The 24,956-nt window shown below is 41.2% G+C and overlaps 2 protein-coding genes across 2 annotated transcripts in view; one reads left to right on the top strand and one right to left on the bottom strand.

The window, feature by feature from the left end:
* LYSMD4 (LysM domain containing 4) overlaps positions 1-8,741 on the top strand; it is a 30,275-nt gene extending 21,534 nt beyond the window's left edge. Inside the window, exon 3 of the transcript XR_005796253.1 lies at positions 6,605-8,741. The gene's annotated coding sequence lies outside the window, so the exon portion shown is untranslated. The remainder of the gene's footprint in view (positions 1-6,604) is intronic.
* Positions 7,950-24,956, bottom strand: part of MEF2A (myocyte enhancer factor 2A) — a 165,742-nt gene continuing 148,735 nt past the window's right edge. Inside the window, 5 exon segments of the mRNA XM_040493787.1 lie at positions 7,950-11,872; positions 11,874-12,017; positions 13,355-13,481; positions 17,125-17,251; positions 21,527-21,550. Coding sequence (XP_040349721.1) covers positions 11,668-11,872; positions 11,874-12,017; positions 13,355-13,481; positions 17,125-17,251; positions 21,527-21,550 — 627 coding nt within the window. The 3' untranslated portion in view covers positions 7,950-11,667.

The raw sequence follows: 24,956 nt of genomic DNA, 5'->3' as shown, positions 1-24,956 counted from the left end.
CTTTCTCAAGGAGATGCTGAACTTTGTCAAATGCTTTTTCTGCATCGATTGCAGGATCATATGGTTCTTATATTTTCTTTTATTAATGTGATGTATCACACTGATTGATTTGCGAATGTTGAACCAGCCCTGCATCCCAGGAATGAATCCCACTTGATCATGGTGAATAATTCTTTTTATATGCTGTTGAATTTGATTTGCTAGTATCTTGTTGAGAATTTTTGCATCCATTTTCATCAGGGATGTTGGCCTGTAGTTCTTTTTTGTTGGGTCTCTGTCTGGTTTGGGAATCAAAGTAATGCTGGCTTCATAGAATGAGTCTGGAAAGTTTTCTTCCCCTTCTATTTTTTGGAACAGCTTGAGAAGGATAGGTATTATCTCTGCTTTCCATGCCTGGTAGAATTCCCTGGGAAGCCATTTGGTCCTGGACTCTTATTTGTTGGAAGATTTTTGATAACTGATTCAATTTCTTCACTGGTTATGGGTCTGTTCAAGTTTTCTATTTCTTTCTGTTTGAGTTTTGAAAGTGTGTGGGTGCTTAGGAATTTTTCCATTTCTACCAGGTTGTCCAGTTTGTTGGCATATAATTTTTCATAGTATTCCCTGATAATTGCTTGTATTTCTGAGGGATTGGTTGTAATAATTCCATTTTCATTCATGATTTTATCTACTTGGGTCATCTCCCTTTTCTTTTTGAGAAGCCTGGCTAGAGGTTTATCAATTTTGTTTATTTTTTCAAAAAACCAACTCTTGGTTTCATTGATATGCTCTAGTTTTTTTAGATTCTATATTGTTTATTTCTGCTCTGCTCTTTATTATTTCTCTTCTTCTGCTGGGTTTGGGGTGTCTTTGTTGTTCTACTTCTATTTCCTTTAGGTGTGCTGTTAGATTTTGTATTTGGCATTTTTCTTGTTTCTTGAGATAGGCCTGGATTGCAATGTATTTTCCTCTCAGGACTGCCTTCACTGCATTCCAAAGCATTTGGATTGTTGTGTTTTCATTTTCATTTGTTTCCATATATTTTTAAATTTCTTCTCTAATTGCCTGGTTGGCCCATTCATTCTTTAGTGTTCTTTAACCTCCATGCTTTTGGAGGTTTTCCAGACTTTTTCCTGTGGTTGATTTCAAGTTTCAGAGCATTGTGGTCTGAAAGTGTGCATGGTATGATCTCAATTCTTTTATACTTATGAAGGGCTGTTTTGTGACCTAGTACGTAATCTATCTTGGAGAATGTTCCATGTCCACTTGAGAAGAAAGTATATTCTGTTGCTTTGGGATGCAGAGTTCTAAATATATCTGTCAAGTCCATCTGATCCAATGTGTCATTCAGGGCCCTTGTTTCTTTATTGATCCTGTGTCTAGGTGATCTATCCTTTGTTGTAAGTGGGGTATTAAAGTCCCATGCAATTACCACATTCTTATCAATAAGGTTGCTTATGTTTGTGATTGTTTTATATATTTGGGGGCTCCCATATTCGGTGCATAGACATTTATAATTGTTAGCTCTTCCTGATGGATAGACCCTGTAATTATTCTATAATGTCCTTCTTCATCTCTTGTTACAGCCTTCAATTTAAAGTCTATTTTGTCTGATATAAATATGGCTACTCCAGCTTTCTTTTGATTTCCAGTAGTGTGATAGTTAGTTCTCCATCCCCTCACTTTCAATCTGAAGGTGTCCTCAGGTCTAAAATGAGTCTCTTGTAGACAGCAAATAGATAGGTCTTGTTTTTTTATCCATTCTGATACCCTATGTCTGTTGGTTGGAGCATTTAGTCCATTTACATTTAGTGTTAAATTTTTGAAAGATATGGTTTAGAGTCATTGTGATATCTGTAGGTTTCATGCTTATAGTGGTGTCTCTGGTACTTTGTCTCACAGGATCCCCCTCAGGATCTCTTGTAGGGCTGGTTTAGTGGTGATGAATTCTTTCAGTTTTTGTTTGTTTGGGAAGACCTTTATCTTTCCTTCTATTCTAAATGACAGACTTGCTGGATAAAGGATTCTTGGCTGCGTATTTTTTCTGTTCATCACATTGAAGATTTCCTGCCATTCCTTCCTGGCCTGCCAAGTTTCAGTAGATAGGTGTGCGACTACTCTTATGTATGTCTACCTTTGTAAGTTAGGGCCTGTTTATCCCTAGCTGCTTTCAGAATTTTCTCTTTATCCTTGTATTTTGCCAGTTTCCCTATGATATGTCGTGCAGAAGATCAATTCAAGTTATGTCTGAAGGGAGTTCTCTGTGCCTCTTGGATTTCAATGCCTTTTTCCTTCCCCAGATCAGGAGGTTCTCCGCTATGATTTGTTCAAGTACACCTTCAGCCCTTTTCTCTCTCTTCTTCTTCTTCTGGAATTCCTATGATACGGATATTGTTCCGTTTGATTGCATCACTTAGTTCTCTGATTCTCCCCTCATACTCCTAGATTTTTTTATCTCTCTTTTTCTCAGCTTCCTCATTTTCCATAATTTTATCTTCTAATTCACCTACTCTCTCCTCTGCCTCTTCAATCTGTGCTATGGCTGCCTCCGTTTTATTTTGCACCTCATTTATAGCATTTTTTAGTTCCTCACGACAGTCTTGTCTTTAAAAAAACAAAAACAAAAACACAGCTCTTTTTTTCATTGGTCTTTAATTTTTTTTTTTTGGTCTCTATTTAATTTATTTCCGCTCTGATCTTTTTATTTTCTTCCTTTTACTAAATTTGGGCATAGTTCTTTTTCTAGTGCCTTGAGGTATAAAGTGAGGTTGTTTATCAGGGTTCTTTCTTGTGTCTTGATGTAGGCTATAAACTTCCTTCTTAGAGCTACTTTTGCAGTGGTGCCTGGGTGGCTGTCGGTTAAGCATCTGGCTCTTGATTTCAGCTCAGTCATGATCTTGTGATTTGTGAGTTTGAGCCCGGCATCAGGCCCTCTGCTGTCAGCATGGAGACTGCTTAGGATTCTCAGTCTCCCTCTCTGCCCCTCCTTGGCTCGTGTGTGTGCACATGTTCTCTCTCTCAAAAATATATTTTAAAAAATTTAAAAAACCAAGAACTACTTTTGTAGTATCCCATAGCTTTTGATTTGTTGTTTCCATTTTCATTTGTTTCAGGATACTTCTTGATTTTTCTTTTTCTTCTTTGACCTGTTTATTCAGGAGCATGTTTTTTAGTCTTCATATTTTTACTATTTTTCCAGATTTGCTCCTGTTATTAATTTCTGGTTTCATACCACTAGAGTCAGAAAAGATAGTTGGTACTTTTTCAATCTTTTTAAATTTGCTAAGACTTTTTAAAAAAATGTTTATTATTTTGAGAACGAGAGAGAGTGTGTGTGAGCAGGGGAGGAGCAAAGAGAGAGGAAGAGAGAATCCCAAGCAGGCTCTGCACTCAGTACAGAGACCAATGCAGAACTTGATCCCACAAAACTGGATCATGACCTGAGTCATAATCAAGAGTTGGACACTCAACTGAGCCACCCACGTGCCCCAAGACTTTTTTTTATGACCTACCATGTGATGTATCCTGCAGAATTTCTGTGTGCACTTCAGAAGAATATGTATTCTGCTGCTGTTGGTTGGCATGTTTGTATATGTTTGTTTGGTCCACATGGTCTAAAGTACAGTTCAAGTCCAATGCTTTCTCACTGCTTTTTTATCTGCATGATCTATTGTTGAAAGTAGGCTATTGAAGTCCCCTTCTATGGTGTTCTCTATTTTTCCCTTCCAATCTGTTAGAATTCGCTTAATAAAATTCAGGTGCTCTGATGTTGGGTGCGTGTGTGTGTGTATATACACACACGATTTTTGTATCTTCTTGATGAATTGACCCCCTTACTCTGTAGTGTCCATCTTTGTCTCCTTTTACCAGTTTTGCTCTCCCTTTGCATGGAGTTATCCTCTCCTGCCATTCTTTCACTTTGAATCTATGTGTGTCCTTAAAGCTGAGGTGAATCTCTTGTAGCATATAGTTGGGTCACTCTTTTGTTTGCCTATTTTGTTTTGTTTTGTTTTGGGGGTTAATTTTGTTGTTGTTGTTTTTATCCAGCCAACCTTTAAAAAAATTTTTTTTTAACATGTATTTATTTTTCAAAGACAGAGACAGAGCACTAGTTGGGGAGGGGCAGAGAGAGAGAGTGAGAGAGAGGGAGGGAGACCCAGAATCTGAAGCAGGCTTCAGGCTCTGAGTTGTCAACACAGAGCCCGATGCGGGGATCGAACCCACAAACCTTCAGGTCATGACCTGACCTGAAGTTGGATGTTTAACCAACTGAGCCAGCCAACCAGCCTGCCTTTTGATTGAAGAATTTGGTCTGTTAACATTTACAATAATTGACAGAAAAGGACTTACTTATGCCATATTATTGTTTTCTGGCTGTTTATAGTTCAGTTCTTTTCTTTTTGTTGCCTTCCTTTGGATTTAAATGATTTTCTGTAGCAGTATATTTTGATTCCCTTCTTATGTGTATCTGTTGTAGATTTTTGTTTTGGAGTTCCCATGAGGTTTATATAAAAAATCTTATAGATATCACAGTGTATTTTATGCTGATAAGTTTAATTTGATCCCATATAAAAAATCTACCCTCTTCTTCTCCCCCCTTTTACATTTTTGAGGACACCATTTACATTGTTTATTGTGTGTCCATTAACAAATTGTCAAAGTTATACCTCTTATTCTTTATCTAGGTGAATCCTTATCTAGCACATCACCATATTAACAGTATTAAGGTATTCTAAATCTGACTCTATGCTTATCTTTACCAGTGCATATTTCCATATGTTTTCAAGCTACTAATTAGCATCCTTTTGTTTCAGCTTGAAGAATTCCTTTTAGCAATTCTTATAATGTAGTTTAATGCTGAGAAACCCCTTCAGCTTTCGTTTATTAGGGCAAGATTTTCTTTCACCTTCATTTCTGGAGGACAACTTTGCTGGGTAAAGTATTCCTGGTTGGCAGTTTCTTTCTTTCAGCACTTTGAATATATCATTCCCACTCTTTTTGCCTGTATGGTATCTAGTGAGAAATCCACTGATAGCCTTATGGGGGTTCCCCTCATATGATTTTTTTCTCTCTTCCAGCTTTAAAAATTCTGTTTTTCATTTTAGATCATTTCATTATTCTTGGAGAACATTTTGGGTTGAAATTTTGTGGTGACATTACTTCATGAAATTGGACGTCCAATTCCTTCCCTGTGTCTGGGAAATTCTCATTAAGTTTTTCATTCCTTTCTCCCTCTCTTCTTCTGGGACGCCAGTAGTGCATACTTTCTTTCCATTATGTCCCGTACTCCTGTAGGCTTTCTTTTTCCTTTTCATTTTTTCTATTTGCTCTACTAATTGTTTAATTTCAACTGATCTGCCTTCTAGCTCACTGCTCTTCTATTCAACTATGCTGTTGAAACTATTGAATTTTTCAGTTCATTGTGTTCTTTAGCTCCAAAATGTGTTTGGTTCTTTATGTTTTCTCTTGGTTGAGCTTCTCATTTTGTTCTTGTATTGTTTTCCTCGTAGTTAAGTCATTTATGTGCTCTTTTGTAGCTCTGAGCAACTGTACTACAGTTATTTTGAATTCTTTGTCAGGCATTACCTGCATCTCCATTTTTTGGGTCCAGTTACCGGAGGTTTACTGTATCCCTTTGGTAGTGACCTGTTTCCCTCACCTTTCCAGCCTTTATGGACTGATTTTGGTTAGGAAAGCCTTTCACCTGCAGATAGGGGCACACTGGATCCTGCTGTGACCCAGGTCTAGTGGTGCAGGGCAATAAATACAGGAGTACATGGCAGTAGTGGGTCCAATCGGGGCATGATGTCTCTTTGGCTCATGTCACTGGCATGCACATTGTTGACAACTGTGTATTCCTTGATGAGCACTATTGAGCTTCTCAGACATGCCTCTAGGGCCAGTGAGTAGCTAGGGACCAGGACAGGCAGCATTGGTGGCTGGAACCAAAGGTGTGCACACACTTGACTGTGGGGGGCCAGCTATAGGCACCTATGAAATGGCAGAAGTGACTTGACAAAGTTGCAGCGATGGGTGTCAGAGCAGATAGCAAGGGCTGAGGCCAACTACAGGCTCCCTGGCATTGACAGAACTGAGTGCCTGCTGTCCTAGGACTTCACACTGTACCCGTGGGTATGCATGCTGCAGTGGAAGTCTGTGACAGGGTTCAGGTTGCACAAAAGGTGGGGGGCACGCAGGTTCTCAGCTGAAGGGAACAGCCATAGCTACAGGTGGGCATGGTGGTGCTGGCCAGTAACACAAGGCAGGGCTTGATCTTGACATGCAAGCAGCTGCTGGGGCCCCATTGCTGGTGTGCCTGCCAGTGGCTGCGCTGGCACTGGAGGAGCTAGTGACAGACAGGTGTGGTGACGCTGGCCAGTAACAGGAGGCGGGGCTTAGTGGTAATAGCGTCAGTTTCCTGGTTCTGATAGTAGTAGGATGGTTATGTAAACGTTAACATTAGGGAAAGCTGGGGGAAGGATATATGGAAACGCTTATTTTTGCAGCTTTTCTGGAAGTTAAAAATTAGTTCAAAGTAAAGCTTTAATGAAGCTTAAAAAGGGGGAGGGGGATTATACAGAGAACCCAGTTAGTACAACTGTGATTTTTGCTTTTTCTTCCCCAGCTGCCTTCGGCTGTTTTGGGACATGGTGAGCAGGCGCAAGATGTAAGAAAGTGACTGAAGTCTAGGACACGTTCTCTGAAGCTGGGCGAGCTACATGTCAGCCTAGGTCGTCCGGGAAGCAGACACGGACGGAGTTGGGAGCTCAAGATTTCTTGCAGGAGGGAAGGGGCGTGCCCCAGGCTGTGTGCGGCCATTGGCTGGGGGCTGGCTTAGAGGAGCTCTTCCTCAGCTCACACCCCGGGACAGCTGGGGATCGGGGCTCACCTCTTACTCTCTGGGCTAAGCACATTCTGCTGTGTGATGGCACTCGTGCCCTCGGCCCCTGAGGAGTCCCTCTCCTTAGTGTTCCAGGAACACTTCACTTTGTGAACCCCCTTCACTTTGTGTGGAAGGTGGGAAGAAACACTGGTTTCCTCAGTTCTACAGCAGGTGCTGCTCTGACCCTGTAGGGAGAGACCAGACAGGCAGAGGGGAGCAGGCTGGGCCATCCAGCTGGCAGAGGGCTCCGAATGAAAAATCATCTTCTTGGCTGGTGCCAGTCGGACACAGAATCGGCTTAAAAGTAAGATAAAGCCTAGAGGAAGGCACCCGTGGGAGCTAACTAGGAAATCGCAGTGAATTGATTTTAAGTAGCTGCAGCTGTGATTAAACTATTTTTAGCCACAGGACTCCACCGGCTTTCAAAACCTGCTAATAAGAGCCTCACTGTAGCCAGCAAGTAAAACCAGCACAAAAATTTAGCTTTTCATTTGACAGCAAGAATCTGCTTAGTTAGGAGCTGGCTTAAAAGGCAAACCCAAGGAAGGGAACACTTTCCACACTTCCCAGTTTAAGACAAGTTTTCACACCTGTCACTTCTGAAAACAATTCATTTACTGAATCTTTTGCCACTCTCTCAGTATCATGTATGCATTTTGGGTAAAACAAATCATCTCACCCCCTAAATTCAAAAAGACAGAACTTGCTATATATATCATCCGATCCCGTTTAGCAGTATTCCCGCCCGCCCCCGCCAACCCTGGCTCATCATCTATCCCGCGAGAAGTCATTCCTAGAGCCTGGATGGGCTTACCGGGTCCACAGCAGCTGCAGTGACGGCCAGGCCCGCCGATGCTGGGGCCCGGACTGCCCACTGCTTCCTGAGGGGCCAAGGGCAGCCCAGAAGGGGAGGCCCCGGGAGCAGCTACGGGTGAGGCTGGTGAGACGCCACGGTGATCCCCTTGACCGAGTCTCAAGGTGAGTAAAGGAGATCTGCAGGTGGGAGAGGCCTGTGAGCGGAAGGGAAAGGAGAGGGACTCGGGGGGACAGAGGGGCCGACTGGCGGCAAACACGACAGAGTCTGGAGTACACAGGAAAAGCCAGTCCGTCTTTACTGTAGTGAGTGCAGGATACAAATAGTTTACAACAACCTCTAGCATTTTCTTAACCATTTGATAAAAAGTTCACTATAATATTTATTGTATAATGAAGAAAAAACAACACATTCAGGGAAAAATTGAGATTAACTTATTTTTCTTAAAAGGTTCATCTCAAGGATGGCAACAAAGTCCAGCTTGTGCCGCCAAACGGTTTTACGTGATCAAACCGTGTACAGCTTCTTGTGTGAACTGTTGACTACAAACATTTACCAAATACATAAATCTCTTTTTAAAAAAGCCATTTTAAATATAGCAAAGCAGTGTCTTCTTGCACAGCAAAGTGAAGAAAGTTTCTACAGAGAAATAAAAGTTTTACATTTGTAAAATCTTTTTCACATTCTACTCATCTAGCTTCTCATGATCCGACGCCAGGAGTTTTCTGGTTCCTTATTTACTATGTATTTCTTGTGCGCATGATGGTTAACCAAGAAAATATGTTAATGCTTTGTTAGCTGTCCTTATAGGTAAAGGAAATGGTAAAACATATACTGTTCTTTTAGAACAAACCCCTGATTTAGTCTCGAACACAATGGACAGAATTAGGGCTCAAAAGATGGAGTTTTGATCGGGACCATCTGCAGACATACGATGGTGGCTCTGCTCTCAGTGTCGTGCCGGGCGGCGCACGGAGGGAAACTGTACTTCAACCAGTGCGGTGTACTCTAAGCTTTTTTTGTTTTTGTCTTTTAGTAATAAAATACTTCATCTGAAGGATAAAATTTTCTTGTGATGGTGTCATACAAAACACATGAGTCTAAAACGGTAAGAAAAGTCGGTTCTAAAGAAACACCATTCGTGTCTTCCCCGCTCTGAGTTGGTTTCCACCAGGAGATGTGCATGTGTATGTGTTTGTACATGGTGTCTGGGTGAGGGGTGTCTGTCAAGTCCGTATGCTCCACGTCACACTGGGCATACAGGAAGAGGGTTAACAGTCAAATATTCACTTCCTGAAAACGGAATACATTGTTACTTGGTCAGTGTAATTGAAATACAAACTCCGAGCCTTGTGTACTATAATTTTAGAAAACAGTAGTTGTACTGATTATAAACCTGCATAGAAAGAAAGACTATTGAGATACAGTCAGAAAAGCCATCTCATAAGGCACACAAGAAAATAGACAGTAAATGTGAATGTGTTAACTCCTATTCCAATGTACAGCAGAAGTTCATGAACATGCATAAATAATAACGAAAGAATCACTTAACACTTTCAAAGCTATAAATGGTTTACAAAGTGGTAAGGATCATCTTGGAAATTCAGTGTTGGGAGACTGTCTTGTTTCAATTAAGTGTGACCTTATGAAGAAATGTGCCTGTATGTAGTTCAGTAAAAGAAGTACATTTTAACAAAAAACTAATCCTTTCTGAGGACGAGCCAAATGTCTATACTGACGAGAGGAGATGGCACATCACCCTCCCTTTTTTGGCCTCTATCAAAAATTAAAACAGAATTCCATTTTTTTTAGTTGTGAACGCCACAGGTTTATCCTGTACCTAATACCTATGTGTCAGTCAGGAAACCTGGCTGATGATTTGTCACAAATAGCATTATGAGGAAATTGTCAAAAGGAAGGCAATTTAGGGGGAAAAGCAAAACATAAGTAAAAACTGTAGGTAGCTGCTCAATATTAAGTGTAAAATACAAAATAGCAGCAACTCTTAAACCCTTATTTTGAGTTTCTCAGGAAAGGGAGTATTTAAAAAATCTATGATGAAAGATATACAGGACTTTGAATTTTGTTTGTGGCACAAGCCCAGGAAACGCACGAACTTGCTATCACGCCTTCGCTGTCTTCCTGCAGGAGGAGTAAGGCCTTGTTCAGAAGCTAAGCTGAGTGCGGCATGGGCTCCATTAGGACGGCAGGCCGTGCCAAGGATCTGCCCACGAGAGAATTTCTCCCCACACCAAAGTGTCATTTCACTGCACAGAGAGTTCAGGATGGTAGGATTTTGTAACCAGCTGCATCATTCTATTTTAGAGGGTCAAGGAAGAAAAGATCCCTTCCCCCCAAAATTATTTCTCCCTAATCATTTACCACTTATAAAACCTTTGTGCTCATCTACTATTTTGCCATGATCTCTAATATTAGTTAAATTAGGTCAGCTTTTTCTACTATATTTTTTTCCTCACAAAAGGCAAGTTTTAAATAATGCCTTATAAAATCTGTTACAACACATTTTATATTTATGCAAGATGAACTTAACACCAGTTTTTTTTTTTTTTTGCCACTTTGCTATTTATGTACACATATAAAATATATAATGATGCTCAACCCATACAGCACAAAGATTACAATGTAACATCACACATTCACCACCAGTGAGGGGAGAAACCCCTTTATACAATCCTCCGAAAAAGACTGGGCTAATAATTAAAATCCAAAGTACAGTATATTTAACAAAATAGTAAATATTAAACAGTGAATACTCTACTTGATAAGGATCTCGCCTTTTCCCCCCAAATTGGCGGCAATCCACAAAAATATACTTTTTAATCTGGTGACCATACAATACATAGGTACTTACATCAAAGGTGATAATATATTTAAGATGCTATATACACAAAGAGTTTGGCTCAACTTTTAATTTACATATAGAATAATAAGTGTTCATGGCTTTTTTTTTCCAAGGTTCTGCTTGCAAGATATTTTTGTTTTGTTTTTTTTCCCCTCTTAAAATAAAACTAAAAAGTTAAAACAAGATAAAGCTATTCTCTTAAAAAAAAAGTTACAACATACAGCTTTGGCTTATATAAATAATTCATAGCAGAATGTGTTCAAAAGTAGTGAATATAATTTTATATATAGTCATCAATTCATAAGGGTGTTTTCTTTCATATAAAATATACATGAGCTAAAATCAGTTTCTTTAAGATATGAATGTAAAAAGAAACTTCTGACATAGTCCAATTATAACTTAATATATTAATTTATTTTGTTAATGCTCTATATTTCTAGGCTAGTATTTTCTGAATATCTCATGCGTGTTTTCTACTCTCTCTCTTTTTTTATTAGCTAAAGATCACTTCTCTGACCCAATACATTTTTGCACGTGCAAAACAGTTATGTGTGGGGCTTTTTTGTTTTGTTTTTTAAAATATCAACAGCCCTTCCCATGCACCCCTCTGCAACAGAGACCCATGCCAGGCTGGGTAATTAATATAAATGACATTTTATGTACAGTATTGCTTTCTTGGTTCCTGCTTTTCTACTGCTCTGTTCTACAAAGCATTTTTCTTAAGTAACTACAGTCACTGCACAGTTAAATAAAACAAGTAGGGGCCCTCTAGGTTTCTGCAAGCTAGTGTGGGAGAATCATATATGGGTACACGTTTCTCTGCAAAAACTGGTTATCTTATGAAACAAGTAGTCCAAGGAAGTGCCAGACTAGACTCCGCCTACAGGGTGCTTTGTTTGCCATGGGACGCACATCTGCAGATCTACGAGGCAGGTAAGTGCCTGATTCCGTATGTGACACACACCCACACATACACACACTCACGCCCACATACATATATATATATAAAGGGATATATATGTATGTATGTACATATAAATATATTTAACTCATGTCCTTATTTACCAATTTAGATATGTAGGGCAGTTCACTGCAGTAACGCCACGTACAAACACCAGCCTGGAAGCCTTAGGTCACCCACGCGTCCATCCTCATTCGCTTTACAGAAGGGCTTTCTCTGTCTTCACTGTTCGGGGGTCGGCCAAGCACAATTGGAGAGTGGAAGTCGCCCCGCGGATCCTCCCGGTCACTACCGTCGTAGGAGCTGCTCGAGCTGCTCAGACTGTCCACGGGGGAGCGCCCCATTTCCTGCCGGGGCTGGGGGGGCTGGGGGGGGCTGCGGCTGCGGCTGCTGCTGCTGCTGGAAGCCTGATGGGGTCATTCGATCCCGGGGAGGTGAAATTGGTTCTGACTTAATGTTGATGTTTTGGTTGGTATTAATGGATAAATTCGAACCCTGAGATAACTGCCCTCCAGCACTGAAGGAAGAAAAAAAAAAAGACGTTAAGTGGTTTGTGAGCGCATCCGTGTAACCGGAGTGTATTACAGATACCGCCTGACCGAAATGCTGTCAGAATCCCCAACACTGGTTTTAGTTACCTCTCCTTGGAAGAAAAAGAACAGGACAGATGGGAGCTTTAGAGGCTAGTTTGACCCGCACCCGTGGTACTCTAGCAGGTGAAGTATGCAAAGCAGTGTCAGTGTCTGATGCTGTGCAGCAGAGAGACGAGAGAGGAACAACACGGCAGCCCGGGTTCCGCTTCCTCTCTTCCTTGGTTTCTTCAGTAACATCACCCTACTTTCCAGGTGAGGAAAGGGTCTTGGAAAGGCTAACTTGCTCAGAGTAGTACAGCACAGTGTGTGCGTCCAGCCTGTTCCCCCATCCTGAGTGCCAAGCCACTTCCACTTGCTTCTGTGGGGCTATTTTTAGTGTGTTCATCAGGATGAACAGACGCCTCAAAGGCCAACATGCAAAGAAAATAAATGAAGGAAAATAACCTTTGCTTTCTCTGTGGATAGCAGGGGAGGAATGGCAGGGGTTTGGTATCTTGTGTGTGAATCAGGCTATGGGGATTCACGTGGGTTGATCCCAGCTGGCTCGCTGCACACACTGTACCTCACCAAGCAGAGTTCAACAAAGAGAACACCCCTTATGGGCAGGCAGGGTGAGGGGATCCGAGTGAAGAGAATGTATGGTGGTGCCCAGGGGGAGTCAGGCGTCGCTAGCAGGAAGGAGAAGGAACAGAGCCTTTGCAGAACCAGGACAGCAATAGGGCTGTGTAGCTGGAGAGCATGTCAGCAGAGGAGACAGAAAAGCACACCCAGCTGGCCTCCAGGAGGGTTGGCCACTTATTTTTCTATCCCTTATCTAATCACCAAAGCAGAGAAAACCCCCCAAAAAAGTGGTAGGTGGGCCTGAATACCTCAAAGCTGCCTTTTTCCAACACTGGAATCAGATATAGGGGTTGGGAAGGAGAGCTGGGACCGGTGGCTTAATCACTGGTGGGTAGGTAGGAGGTGCATACGGGCGACATCGGTGCCACAGTGCCCCTTGGTTACTATGTGTCTCTCTACCTCCATACAAGAGAAGGCTTGCTCCCCGAATTTCTTCAAGGAATGCCTAGTTTGCTTGGTATCCAAGCTATTATCTAGAATCATCATAAAGAAAATCTTTTCTCCAAACACTTGTACCACCTAAAAAAGAATCACTGTAGGACAGTCATGTGAAAGTCAACAGCGTGAAGACTGTAACAGCTAGAAAAAGAAAGTGCACGGGTTGGGCATAGAGATCTGGGGAAAATTTCTAGCTACTCACACCAGAGAGCTGAGGGCTGCTTGTCCTAAATGGTGTTGCTGCCAGGCCGACACCTGTCCCAGAGACAGCATTCCCGGCGAGTTGAAGCCCTGCAGGGCCGACAGGTCCGCACTAGTCAGCGAGTAATCTAAAACAAGGAAAGAAATCTTGCTCGTGTGTGTAATAAGAGGCCCGTGCAAAATAGGCTTTTCAAATAGCAGCTCCAGAAGCTCCTAGCTTGAGAAAAGCCAGGCACTTCATAACCTAAAACACCACACAGGTCTAACCCCACAACGGTTCTTCTTCTGGGAGGCCAACAGGTCCTGGCTATATTTGCTTATCTGGGATTATTTCAGTAAGTTTCAACTTTGTACTAAATGTTTATAAGTTTAATGTCTCACAAGAAGTTGAGATACTTTTTCCAGTAAATAGAAATAATGAAAAGGCCATTGCTAAAGGATGTTCCTACATAACCATTATTTTAAATGTGCCCAGCACTACCCTCCAGAAGAAGAGGGACAGGTCAGGCTGAGGCTGGAACAGCAGGTCTTAGGTTCTTGAAGTACAAGGGCAACAGGAAAGACACGGCACCCCTTCCCATGCAGCGCCAAGCTCAGTGGCATAAATCATACATTATTACACAACTGATTAACTGCATTTGCTCAAAGTACAGGGGCTGTCAAAGGTTTCTGACTGCCTGAAAAACAATTTCAAGTTCATGAAAATACTTAAGTGTTACAAGAGTACAATATATAATATAGGTTATTTTATATGAATGCTTCAGACACAAGTAAGTCACTTCGGCCAAGACTTAGGACATTAGGTATCATTCACACATAGAGTTATTTCAGTTCTTCATTAACACTTGTCTTTTCCATTTAGTTTTAAAGAGAGGTGGCAAAAACCCTTCTAGTTTCAACTGCTTTTCCATGTCTCAAGAGAGGTATTTAAATAAGTTGGTCTTCCTAGCAAATTAACGTCAATAAAAAAGGACCAGAGCGGAAACAGTGCAGGCGGTGCTCGGGTTCCGCCTGCCTCTACGCTTGCTCCTCATGCCACGGTCTCCTGACCGCCTGGTGCGTTCCCAGAGGCTGGTGTGGGGACACCCGAGCACCGCTGCCTTCCACAGCGCCCCCCTGTGCCTCACAACTCTCTCCACCTCCAGTATTCCCAACCCCCTACTTGCTAACTTGCTACATCCATCTGGATGTCCCTCCAAACCACTCAAATTTGACACCCAAGCTGGATTCCTCTTTTCCTCCAAACCTCCTCATCTTGATAAACGGCACCGACTTTCACCTCGTTGCTGGTGCCAGAGGCCCGTGGGTGTTGATACTTCCCTCTTACTTCCACCACCAACCACCAAGGCTGCTCAATTCTACGTACTGTCTCTCCATACTGCCTGAGTCACCAGCTCTACCAGCACCACTCCAGTCCGAGCCATCAGTATTCGCCACTGGGGCCATTGATCCAGCCCCCCACGTGGGTTCCTTGCATGCAGTTTTGCCCCTCTGAACACTGCAGTCAATGTGATCTTACAACAACAAATATGGTCATGCTACCTCTCTGCTTAAAACTTTATGGCTTCCCAGCACTCTCAATATCCAAAATCTTCGACATGGCCTCTAAATTTCTTACCTCTACAGTTTCAACTCTAACTGCCCTCCACCATCCCTGTCCTCCCCGTCATGCTCCTATCTCCTCGTCTTTGTACACAGTGCTCCCTCTCCCTGGAACACTCTCCACACTCTGCCTGGCTGAGTCACCTGTGCTCCTTTAGGTCAAAGCTTCAATGCAGCTCTTAATAGGACTACAATATCCGAGAGCTGTCTATCCTGTGTCTTTCTCCCCCAACACTCCCTAAGTTCCACTACTAGCCACACTCCTGTTGTGCCTGGCCCAGTACCTGCCTCATAGTAGGTGTTTGATAAGTATGTGCTGAATGGATGCACGAGCAAGTCTAGGAAGCTGGGAGTGACCTTACTGATGGGCATGAGGAAGTGTCTGCATAACAACTGTTGTATTTTTTGAAATGTTGCTCATTTTTTTATCCCTTTATTGACCATCTGGCACGAGTCTGACTCTAAATATGTACCGAAAGCCAGATGATATACTAAAGAAAGATGAAAACGGTTATATTTTTAGAAAGGGCAACTAAATACATTAAAGATAATATGGTAAAATTAAGCCAAATACATGCTCTGAAAAAGAGTGCAAAGTCTAAGTTAAAAGAAGGAATCAGACTGAAGCCACGCGACTGATGGTTTTGAGAGAACAGGACTCCATTTTTATGTTTTGGTGAATCCTTCTGGACTTTTAGAAAAACACGTTCTTGCGAATCCAACTGCATTTCTAAAAACAAGCATAGTGGAGTTTCTAAGTATACTGAAAAACCCGTCATGAAGTATTATTCAGTAAACTACTCTCACTTGAATACCAGTTCAAGCCCCATCTTCTCAGCTAGTATCCCTCTGGAACATTCTAGCTCTTAGATTTCCCTCTTTCCTCCTCACATGCTCAAGTCTCAGAGCGCAAACTGCCAACCTCGGCCACTGAGGACTTTACCTCCATAGCTGCCATCTCATGTATGTCCTGCTCCTTAGCTGGCAGAAACTCGGGAGAAAAGCTATGTCCCTAGCATACTGTCACTCATACAGCTAGCTGGTCATCAGTGGAATGAAACAATTTCTATGAATGCGTAATCTCTTGTTTTACCCTAGATTTTGCACTTAGTAGATTCGGACATGTTTCTTTTTCATATCGATTAGAAAAGGTCGACATTTTTCTGAAAGGCTTTTTCAACAAAACCTTTTACAATTTTGTTTTAAGTGCACTACATGCAATTAAAGTGACAATCAAATGTATCAGTGGCCTCAGGGAGCTCCAGACAGCAGTTTGAAAACACCGTGCTAAAGCATTTACCCTGAAGTCTAAAATTAGCTGGTTTTTATTACAGTCTACTTAGAAGAATCATGAGAAGAATATACACCCTATACTGCAGTCTCTTCATAACTGACAAGGTAAAATTTAACCGTTTCCTTCTCTGAAGCATCGGGTGCTTGCCTCTCAGCCGGTGAAAGTGCAGCCACACACCTCCTGCCTCTCCCCGGAAGGGTGGATGTATGTGGAGGACTGTCCACACAGTCTGCGCGGCTCCACGCACCCCTGCACTCAGGGCAGCGGTTGTAGCTTTTCTTAACACCGCCTCGAAATAGTGGATTTTAAAATGAAACGTCTACATAAACATAAATGGGTGAAAAGCTCCTCTCCCAAAAGGGGAGTGACTGGCTCTGAGGAGAAACAAGAAAGTGCCTGGTCTTGCTCCCGGGGCACAAACACATGAAGGACAACACAATGTGCCCGGCACAGTGACACATCCACTGCCCTGCGGGGTCCCGAGTGCAAGGAGGCTCCGTCTTCCCCAAGCTGGCTAACACGGCACGAAGAGAAAAACCTCTTCCTTCAACAGCTGGGAAGAGTGAGGGACTGTGCGATGAGAAACGACGACAGTCCATCCTCCTCGGTCTGACGCACAGGCCGGAATTGTGAGAACGGCCGCCTGGTTCTTTGTCAGGGGGAAGTAAAGGTCGATGCTGGGAAACCATTCTACAGTCAATGTATTTTCTGTACATTTTTCAAAGCTAGTATTTGTTTTTTTTAATACATCCAAATGTGAATCTAAAACACTGGAAATCATTTATTTCGATCAATACACTTAAAAAAAATCACAAAAGCACATGCTGATCACAAAACAAAACTAAAATCCACAAAAGGCACGAGAGCAGGCTCACCAGTGTTGTAGGCGGTCGGCATGGCTGAGTACACCAGTCCCTGTGGAGGCAAGCTTGGGGTGGTCACAGACACGACTGGGGTAGCTAGAGGCTGAGTGGCTTGAGAGCTGCTTATCCTCTGGGTATTCTGTGAGAGGGCAGAAAAAGTGTCATTATTTGAGTATTTATACTCAGACTTAGTATTTTAAAAATAACATTCAATTTAAAAGTGACATTTTTCACAGTTTTATGATGTGAATGTCATCATTCCTTAAAGCAGTGATAATGTGAAAAAAAATCTTTAAAAATACTAATGGGAGTAACTAAATGTTTAATTTCAAGGAACATAGTTAACTATTCATTTTCCCTTGTCTTTTTCAGAGTTTATTGATGTCGAGGATATACCCTTAAAACAGAAACTTGCATTATGGGTGATAACACTTTATGTGTCAACATAAATAAGGACTCAATGGCGCTACAAAAACCGCCAAGCTACCTGAAATAAACGTCTGGGTTTTAAAGACCTGAAGGGAGCAAAAGTCATTTGTATACAGACAACGTAAGTCCATGAGTTTAGGGATCAAAACTACTTCTAGTTGCAGCATTTCCATGTTAACGTGGTTTTAAGTCTTGGCTTGCTGAAGTACAGCTTGCTTTCAGATTTCCTTCCCAGTGATCCTGCAGTTGATGTGCCCGCACACTGCGCACACACCACTTACCCCGCCCCCGTACGTGCTCAGCCTCCTCCACTGTCAACATCACCCACCCAGTGACCTATTTCTTAGCAGTAGTTCGGATATGCATCCCTCAGTCCCCAACTCTTCTGAAAGGAGAGGCTTTGCATAGAGAGAGCTTGTGACTAACATACTTTTTGTAGAGCTGTGAATGGAGCGAAATTAAATGCTTGCTGACTCCATCTACGTGGTATTCTATCTACACTAGGAATGAATTTTAAAAATCAACTATCGGGGCGCCTGGGTGGCTCAGTCGGTTAAGCGGCCGACTTCGGCCTCAGGTCATGATCTCGCGGTCCATGAGTTCGAGCCCCGCGTCGGGCTCTGTGCTGACAGCTCAGAGCCTGGAGCCTGTTTCGGATTCTGTGTCTCCCTCTCTCTGACCCTCCCCCATTCACGCTCTGTCTCTGTCTCAAAAATAAATAAACGTTAAAAAAAAATTAAAAAAAAACCCAACTATTGAATAATCAAGTCAGTTTAAGATGGCCACTCCAGTACATGTTGGGGGATGACAAGAGCAGTTTCTCACCACAGTGGCCTAAGGGAACACTCCAAAACGAAGATCAGAGGAACAGACTCCTTGATCCATGCAGTCAGCACACAAGAAGGCCAAAGCATATCTCCTCCAGGGTTATTATTATAAATGAAATTATAGCCTGAAAACTGACATTTGGGGGTCTAAGTCATATCAATAAAACCACAATTCAGTGCCCTTAAGATTATGAAGACTCAAGAGTGTGATTCGGTTTTCTCTATCACCATTTCAGATGAAGGCCTTCGGCCAGATTTAGATGCTTGAATGTTGATCATTTGATTCGGATCCAGATCTGTTTATTTCTTTTTAGTTTGTATTTTCCACCCAGTCTTGAAGTTTCTATTCTAATTAACAAAGACCATTTAGTATGTGGCTATAGCACCTGGGTTTTTGTCACAAATTCACTATTTCCTAAGTAGGGGGGAAATCATTTAACCTCTCTTTGTACAGTAGGGAAGACAGTGATCTTGTAGTCCTACCTTGTAAAGCTCTATTGAGATCATAGGTGGGAAGTGCTTTGGTAACTGAAGTACTATACAGATGTAACACAGTATCTTTATTGTCCCAAGAAACCCTCCCAAGATTTCTATAACTGGTTAACAAAAAAGGAGGGGGGAAAATATATTTATTCCTTCTGACATAGGTATGCCCCCTGGAGCTACCATGAAGTAAAGGTGTTTTAGTACAGCAAGGCTGCTCAAGGAATCTATGTAGCCAGGCTCTTACCAGAAGAGTTTTTAGTGTAGGCCCCAAGGCACCAGTCCGTCCTTCCTCACTTTGGGTCAGAGCCATCCATGATTATATCTGAGAATTCAAATCAATTTGAACAACTTCCTAAATGCTAATAGATGGTGTTTGTAATTATTATTTTGGTTTTGACCACAGAGCTCCACATTTAAAACTAATTAAGTTTTACAGTCTGATTCAGCAATTAAAAACAATTTTAATGGGGCGCCTGGGTGGCGCAGTCGGTTAAGCGTCCGACTTCAGCCAGGTCACGATCTCGCAGTCCGTGAGTTCGAGCCCCGCATCAGGCTCTGGGCTGATGGCTCAGAGCCTGGAGCCTGTTTCGGATTCTGTGTCTCCCTCTCTCTCTGCTCCTCCCCCGTTCATGCTTTGTCTCTCTCTGTCCCAAAAATAAATAAACGTTGAAAAAAAATTAAAAAAAAAAAAACAATTTTAAAAAAGGGGGCACCTGGGTATCTCAGTCAGTTGAGCATCTGACTTTGGCTCAGGTCATGATCTGACAATTTGTGAGTTCAAGCTCCAAGTCGGGCTTTGTGCTGACAGCACGGAGCCTGCTTCTGATTCTCTGCCTCTTCTCTCTCTTTGCCCCTCCTCCCTGCTTACACACACACTCTCTCTCCCTCTCTCTCAAAAATAAACACCAAAAAAAATTTAATAGAGTCTGAATCAGCATAAGTTATAAAGGATATGAACTGTTTATAGTTTCAGGTTATGTATTTGTTTCTTAATTACAAATACCTTTTATGCTTTCTGCATTTTGTAGTTTACAAAGATTTAGAAATTTATCTTTGAGATTCTGTAACTGGGGGTGTATTTTAAGGAATGTGGAAGTCACTCTATGGTAACTGGGAAATACACTTTCATCTCAGCATCAAGTTAATAATTTTAATGAATTTTTGAGGTAGAGATATACTTTGGAGTATATAATTTGTTCTAAGATTTGGTCACTGGAAATTCAAGAGTCAAATACTAGGCAAAAGAACACAGCATGACCCAGTTTGGCCTGGTTCTATCCATGCCAGAGCTTCATCTCCATGGCAATTTCCTGGCATGACCTCCAGAAGGGGTGGTGTGCATGTGTGTGTGTATGCGTGCACACGGACGTGCGTGCATAACAGTGAACACCAACATATTGGTTCCAGCCATCAAAAGATCCTAATCTCCATGGCATTGACTTTTCTGAGTAAGCGACTTGTGAAACCACTAGAGGGCAGCATATTGCTAGAGAATTGAAAGGAAGCACTCCTGACAACTTAAGGTAACTAGTCTAAGATGAATTATTTTATACTGAATTATAAACTTAAACTTCCGTTTTCTAATCATTACTGTATCACTAAATAAAGTATTTCCCCAGAAGAAAGTCCGAATCTACACATGATGTAATCAACACCACAATGTCAGCGAACTAATATATTTTAGTTTACCTAAATAGAAAACCACATCTAAAACTGTGAGTGATCACAAAGTTAAAGAATGATCTCTTATTTTAAGGACAGAGCACAGACAACCTTATCTAAAAAGAAAAAAACTGTGCAAAACACACCAGCATGCATATATATGTAATAATAAAATACAAATACAACCAACAGATGCCTTCCCCCCATGCTCTCATGCAATCTGAACACTTGTCCATGCTACAAACTAAAACATTTTCAAGTTTTTCCACCTTATAAATATCCAATTAGCAGCTGACTTTGAATTCATATGATCATTTCTGTGAATCTGGGAGTTTAGTTCCCAAAGAATAGATCAAATGAAAGTTCTTTTTAGTCAGATTTACTTTCTAGAAGAAAAGCCAATAGAAATCATTTGTTCTAGAAAAAAGGTAATAGCTACTTTTAAGAGCAATGTATCTCCTGCTAGACAAAAGTATAAAATCTGTGTAAATTACATTCGTTTTAGTAAACAGGGAACCCCCTTATTGTTCAGATCATCTCAGATAGTATGAAATAATTCCAACGCTGAAAAAGGTGACCTCACCAAAAATGATGTCATCTTTTTGAAGGAAAGAGAAATGGCACAAGACCATGTGTTACAATCTGAGGAACTTCTAGGGTGAGGTCATTTTCTAAAAACATGTTAATAATTTGGGGAACTATATACGGTATTTTGTATCTTTCCTTAAAAAAATCTTTAACAAGTGTCTTGTGATCATTGGCAACTCTTGTTTTTAAAGGCTCTGTTCCAGTGTTCCCTCCAGCAAACAAAAGGGGTCAAGATACACAATTATACGTAGAGAAACGAGACAGACTCTAGTTCCAGTAGCTTGGTTCAGTTATTCAAAGTGCTTGCAGTGTTTAGTAACTACAAGAAAAACTGTGTAACAAAGGGAACACTCATTAGATAAAAACGTTTAAGAGAATTAGTACTTTCTAGATCATTTGTAACTCCCTTCAGGCACACTCACCAACTCCAATTCCTCTTCCTCCGACTGTACTCAGCACATAAGAGGGATACAAGAGTTACTAAGACTGTTGATACTCAAAAATAAAATATTTCTTTAGAAAAACATGTTATTTGGACACTGGCAGTTACTTGGAACTCTCAAGAGATGATTATATATATGCAACGAATACAAATCTAAATTACTTCTTTCTTCACTGGTAGTTGATTTCAGAAGAAAGACAGGCTTTAAAGACACCACTCCCCCCAGGCTTCATCGGCTCCTATGCTGGCCTCACCTACACACAGCCAGCTGCTGCAACAGTATGTCAAAGGAGTTCCTCATCACGATACCAGTTTATATTTGAAATCTTGAGAATACTTCATCCTCCCGTCCCTAGCCCACTGTGTCACACATGTCCATTATTCATCTTCTAGATGTGTGCTCTTTGGTCGGCAGAAATTATTTTGTTTCCTTATCCCACAGCAGCTAGCACAGTGTTATGAAACAACAAGAACTCAAACATTTGTTAGTAACGATTTTAAATAGCAGATTTATAGATCATCTGCAAATACCATTTTCATAGATATAATTTCACTGTGGAAAAGCCACACCTATGAAGAAAATGAGACTGGAAGAGAAGTGAACTGATAAATCATGTCCAGAAAAGAGCTGAATGAAATGTATTTGCTCCTTTTCTCCTAAGCATCTAGAAAACATTAGGCTAGAAATCATCTGCTAACTAGTTTTTTCCTTATTTTACTTTGAGTAAGTCAAATTTGTCAATCTATGGAAGGTATCTTTATAGGCACCACTGATAACATGAAATCCCAATCTGAAAGCAAGTTCATCCGAAACACTATAAAACAGGGAGGCTGGTCATCTACTCTGAGAAATAATCACTTGGTCTACAACTGCTGTTTCAAATATGGGTAAAATGTTCTTCGACTGTTTAGTTATAGATATTTTTACACATCTCCAATGATAAGATTCGCATCAAAATACTATGGGTGTGTGATGTATTAGTTTTCACTTTAACCTCAGGGAAAAGGGTGTAAAATTATTTATATGGCAAATTTTGAGTGTTCTGCAAAGAAGCTTCATGATCTCTGTAAAAAAGACCAGCGATCCTGACCAGTTGCTAAATGCCTAAATGCAGTTTTGTCTTAAATTCTGCGGTTTACTGCTAATTCTTATAAACATATTTCTGAGTCTTAAATGAACCTTCCTATGGTTTTCATTTCTGAAAAATAGTGGTAGGCATTCCACATCTTGTTCCTGAAAGGTGACTATCCAAAATGCTTAAATGTTTTTTCTGAACCCCTTTTTTTTGGCGGGGGGGGGGAAGAGGGGGAAGGGAGGGTATATTTCTTTGTTATGTATGTATGTAGTTTTCACTTTGTATCCTGACGTAATTTTACCCTTAGAGAGCAGCTACAAACAGAGCATAGCATCACATACTGTACCCCAGCAGATCCCCCCCATCCAGGTTTACATTCCAAAGAAACATGTTACAGTTGTCAAAACTAATAAAAAGACCATAGCAGAAACGAAAGCTACAGACTTCACTTGGACTTCCCTGGTCTTCTTCACCATGTCCCTGTACTGATTGAGGACCAAATCCTGCGTCCCATATGCCCTTAATTGTCATGCATCCTTAGCCTCCTCTAGTCTTCGACAGTTCCCTCCCATCTTTCCTTGTTTTTCATGACCTTGATAACTTTGAAGAGTACTGGTCGAATATCTTGTTGAATGTCCCACAATGTGGGTCTTTTATTTTCTCAGTTAGATAAAGAGCGCGGATTTTTGCAAGAATACCAAAGAAGGTGACTGTGACCCTCTTAGCACATCATTTCAGAAGACATGCCATCTCATTACCAGTGATGTCAAGCTTGATTGCCCGGTTAAGGTTACATCTTCGAGCATTCCCCACTGCAAAAATCACCACCTTTCCTTTGTAATCAACAATTATTTGGGGAGAGACATTTTGAGGATGTGCAAATACCCTGTTTTTCCTTAAACTTTTGCTCACTTATTTTAACGTCCGTTGACCTTGCCTGGCCTGGTCTCTGTACTGTAGTGTTGTAACAATGATTTGCTATTTCGCTCTTTCTGTTCACATGTTAATTAGAATTCTTCTCTAAGGAAGAGCTGTCCCTTCTCCATTCATTTATTCAATAATTTACTCGTATCGGTAATAGACTTGGTATTTTTTTTCCTTGGGTAATAATCAAATCTACTATTACTTATTTTGTTACTTAAACTGTTCTCATTTTGGCCACTGGGAACTCTCCTGAAAGGCTGGTTCCTGTGACCTTTTCACCTGCACTTCCTTATCTTCTGGCACCTCTCTGACTCATCTTGAATTTTCGTCACCCCAGCTCTACAATCACTTCTCCGAGGAGTCCTGATTCCCTTTGTTGGAGAATGTTTAGAGACAAAGATCCAGCACTAGCTGTACTCAGTTACCAGGTGTCACTGTTTCAAGGGCCTATCAGCAGACAGAGCTAGGAAACGTATGATGTGTACTATTCATGTGTATATACATTTATATTTCTCTACCTATATATGTCAAAAAAAACCACACTGAAACTTCCAACTGCAACCCAGAAACACAGGGTTCACTGTAGCCTCCCCCAACCCCACACCCACCTTGCTTATAACTTTTTTTTCCCCAAAAATGAGAAATCTGGCTTTCTCTATCTATAACGTATTCACTGTTTTGACTGTGTAACAAATTTACTATCTTGAACACAATGATTTCCTACAATATTTTTGTTCTACCTAGAATAAAACAATGTCCAAAGTTACTGGGAGCTCTTTTCTTCCTCATCCCCTTCAGTGCCATCATCTCACCCACTTGTGATACAGTTACATTCACATGTCACGGTCTGCATTCAGTCTTCAATTCCCCTGGAATCCTGGTTTTTAACTGCATATGGTAAAAGTCACTCTATGTATTGTATAGTTTTTATGGATTTTAACACAAGCATTGACTCATACGTACATCTAACAACACAGGATCACAGAATGGTTCCATTACCTCAAAAATTCACCTCAAATTTGTAGTCAACTCCTCTCTCCATCCCTGGCAACAACCACTCATCTGCTTTGCATTTTCCAGAAGGAAATGTAAATGGAATCATATACTATGTAGTCTTTTGGATCCAGCTTCTTTCATTTAGTAAAATTCATTTAAGATTCATCTATACTGCTGTGAATAAATAGCTCATCCTTTCTTATTGCTGAGCAGTATTCCTTTGAATGTTCCACAGTGTGTATAGCATCCACCCATTCATCTGCTGGAAGGACATTTAGGTTGTCTTCAAAGGTTTTGGCAACTATGAAAAATACTGATTTCTGTAGAAACATAGTTTTAATTCACTTGGGAAAATTCTCTAGGAGAGAATTGTTGGGTTGTATGACAAGTATATACTGAACTTCATAAAAAGAT

This window comes from Herpailurus yagouaroundi, unplaced genomic scaffold, assembly GCF_014898765.1.
Source record: "Herpailurus yagouaroundi ecotype Mexico unplaced genomic scaffold, PumYag 185, whole genome shotgun sequence".
NCBI classification, from domain to species: Eukaryota; Metazoa; Chordata; class Mammalia; order Carnivora; family Felidae; genus Herpailurus; species Herpailurus yagouaroundi.
This window is presented reverse-complemented; position numbering and strand designations above follow the sequence as displayed.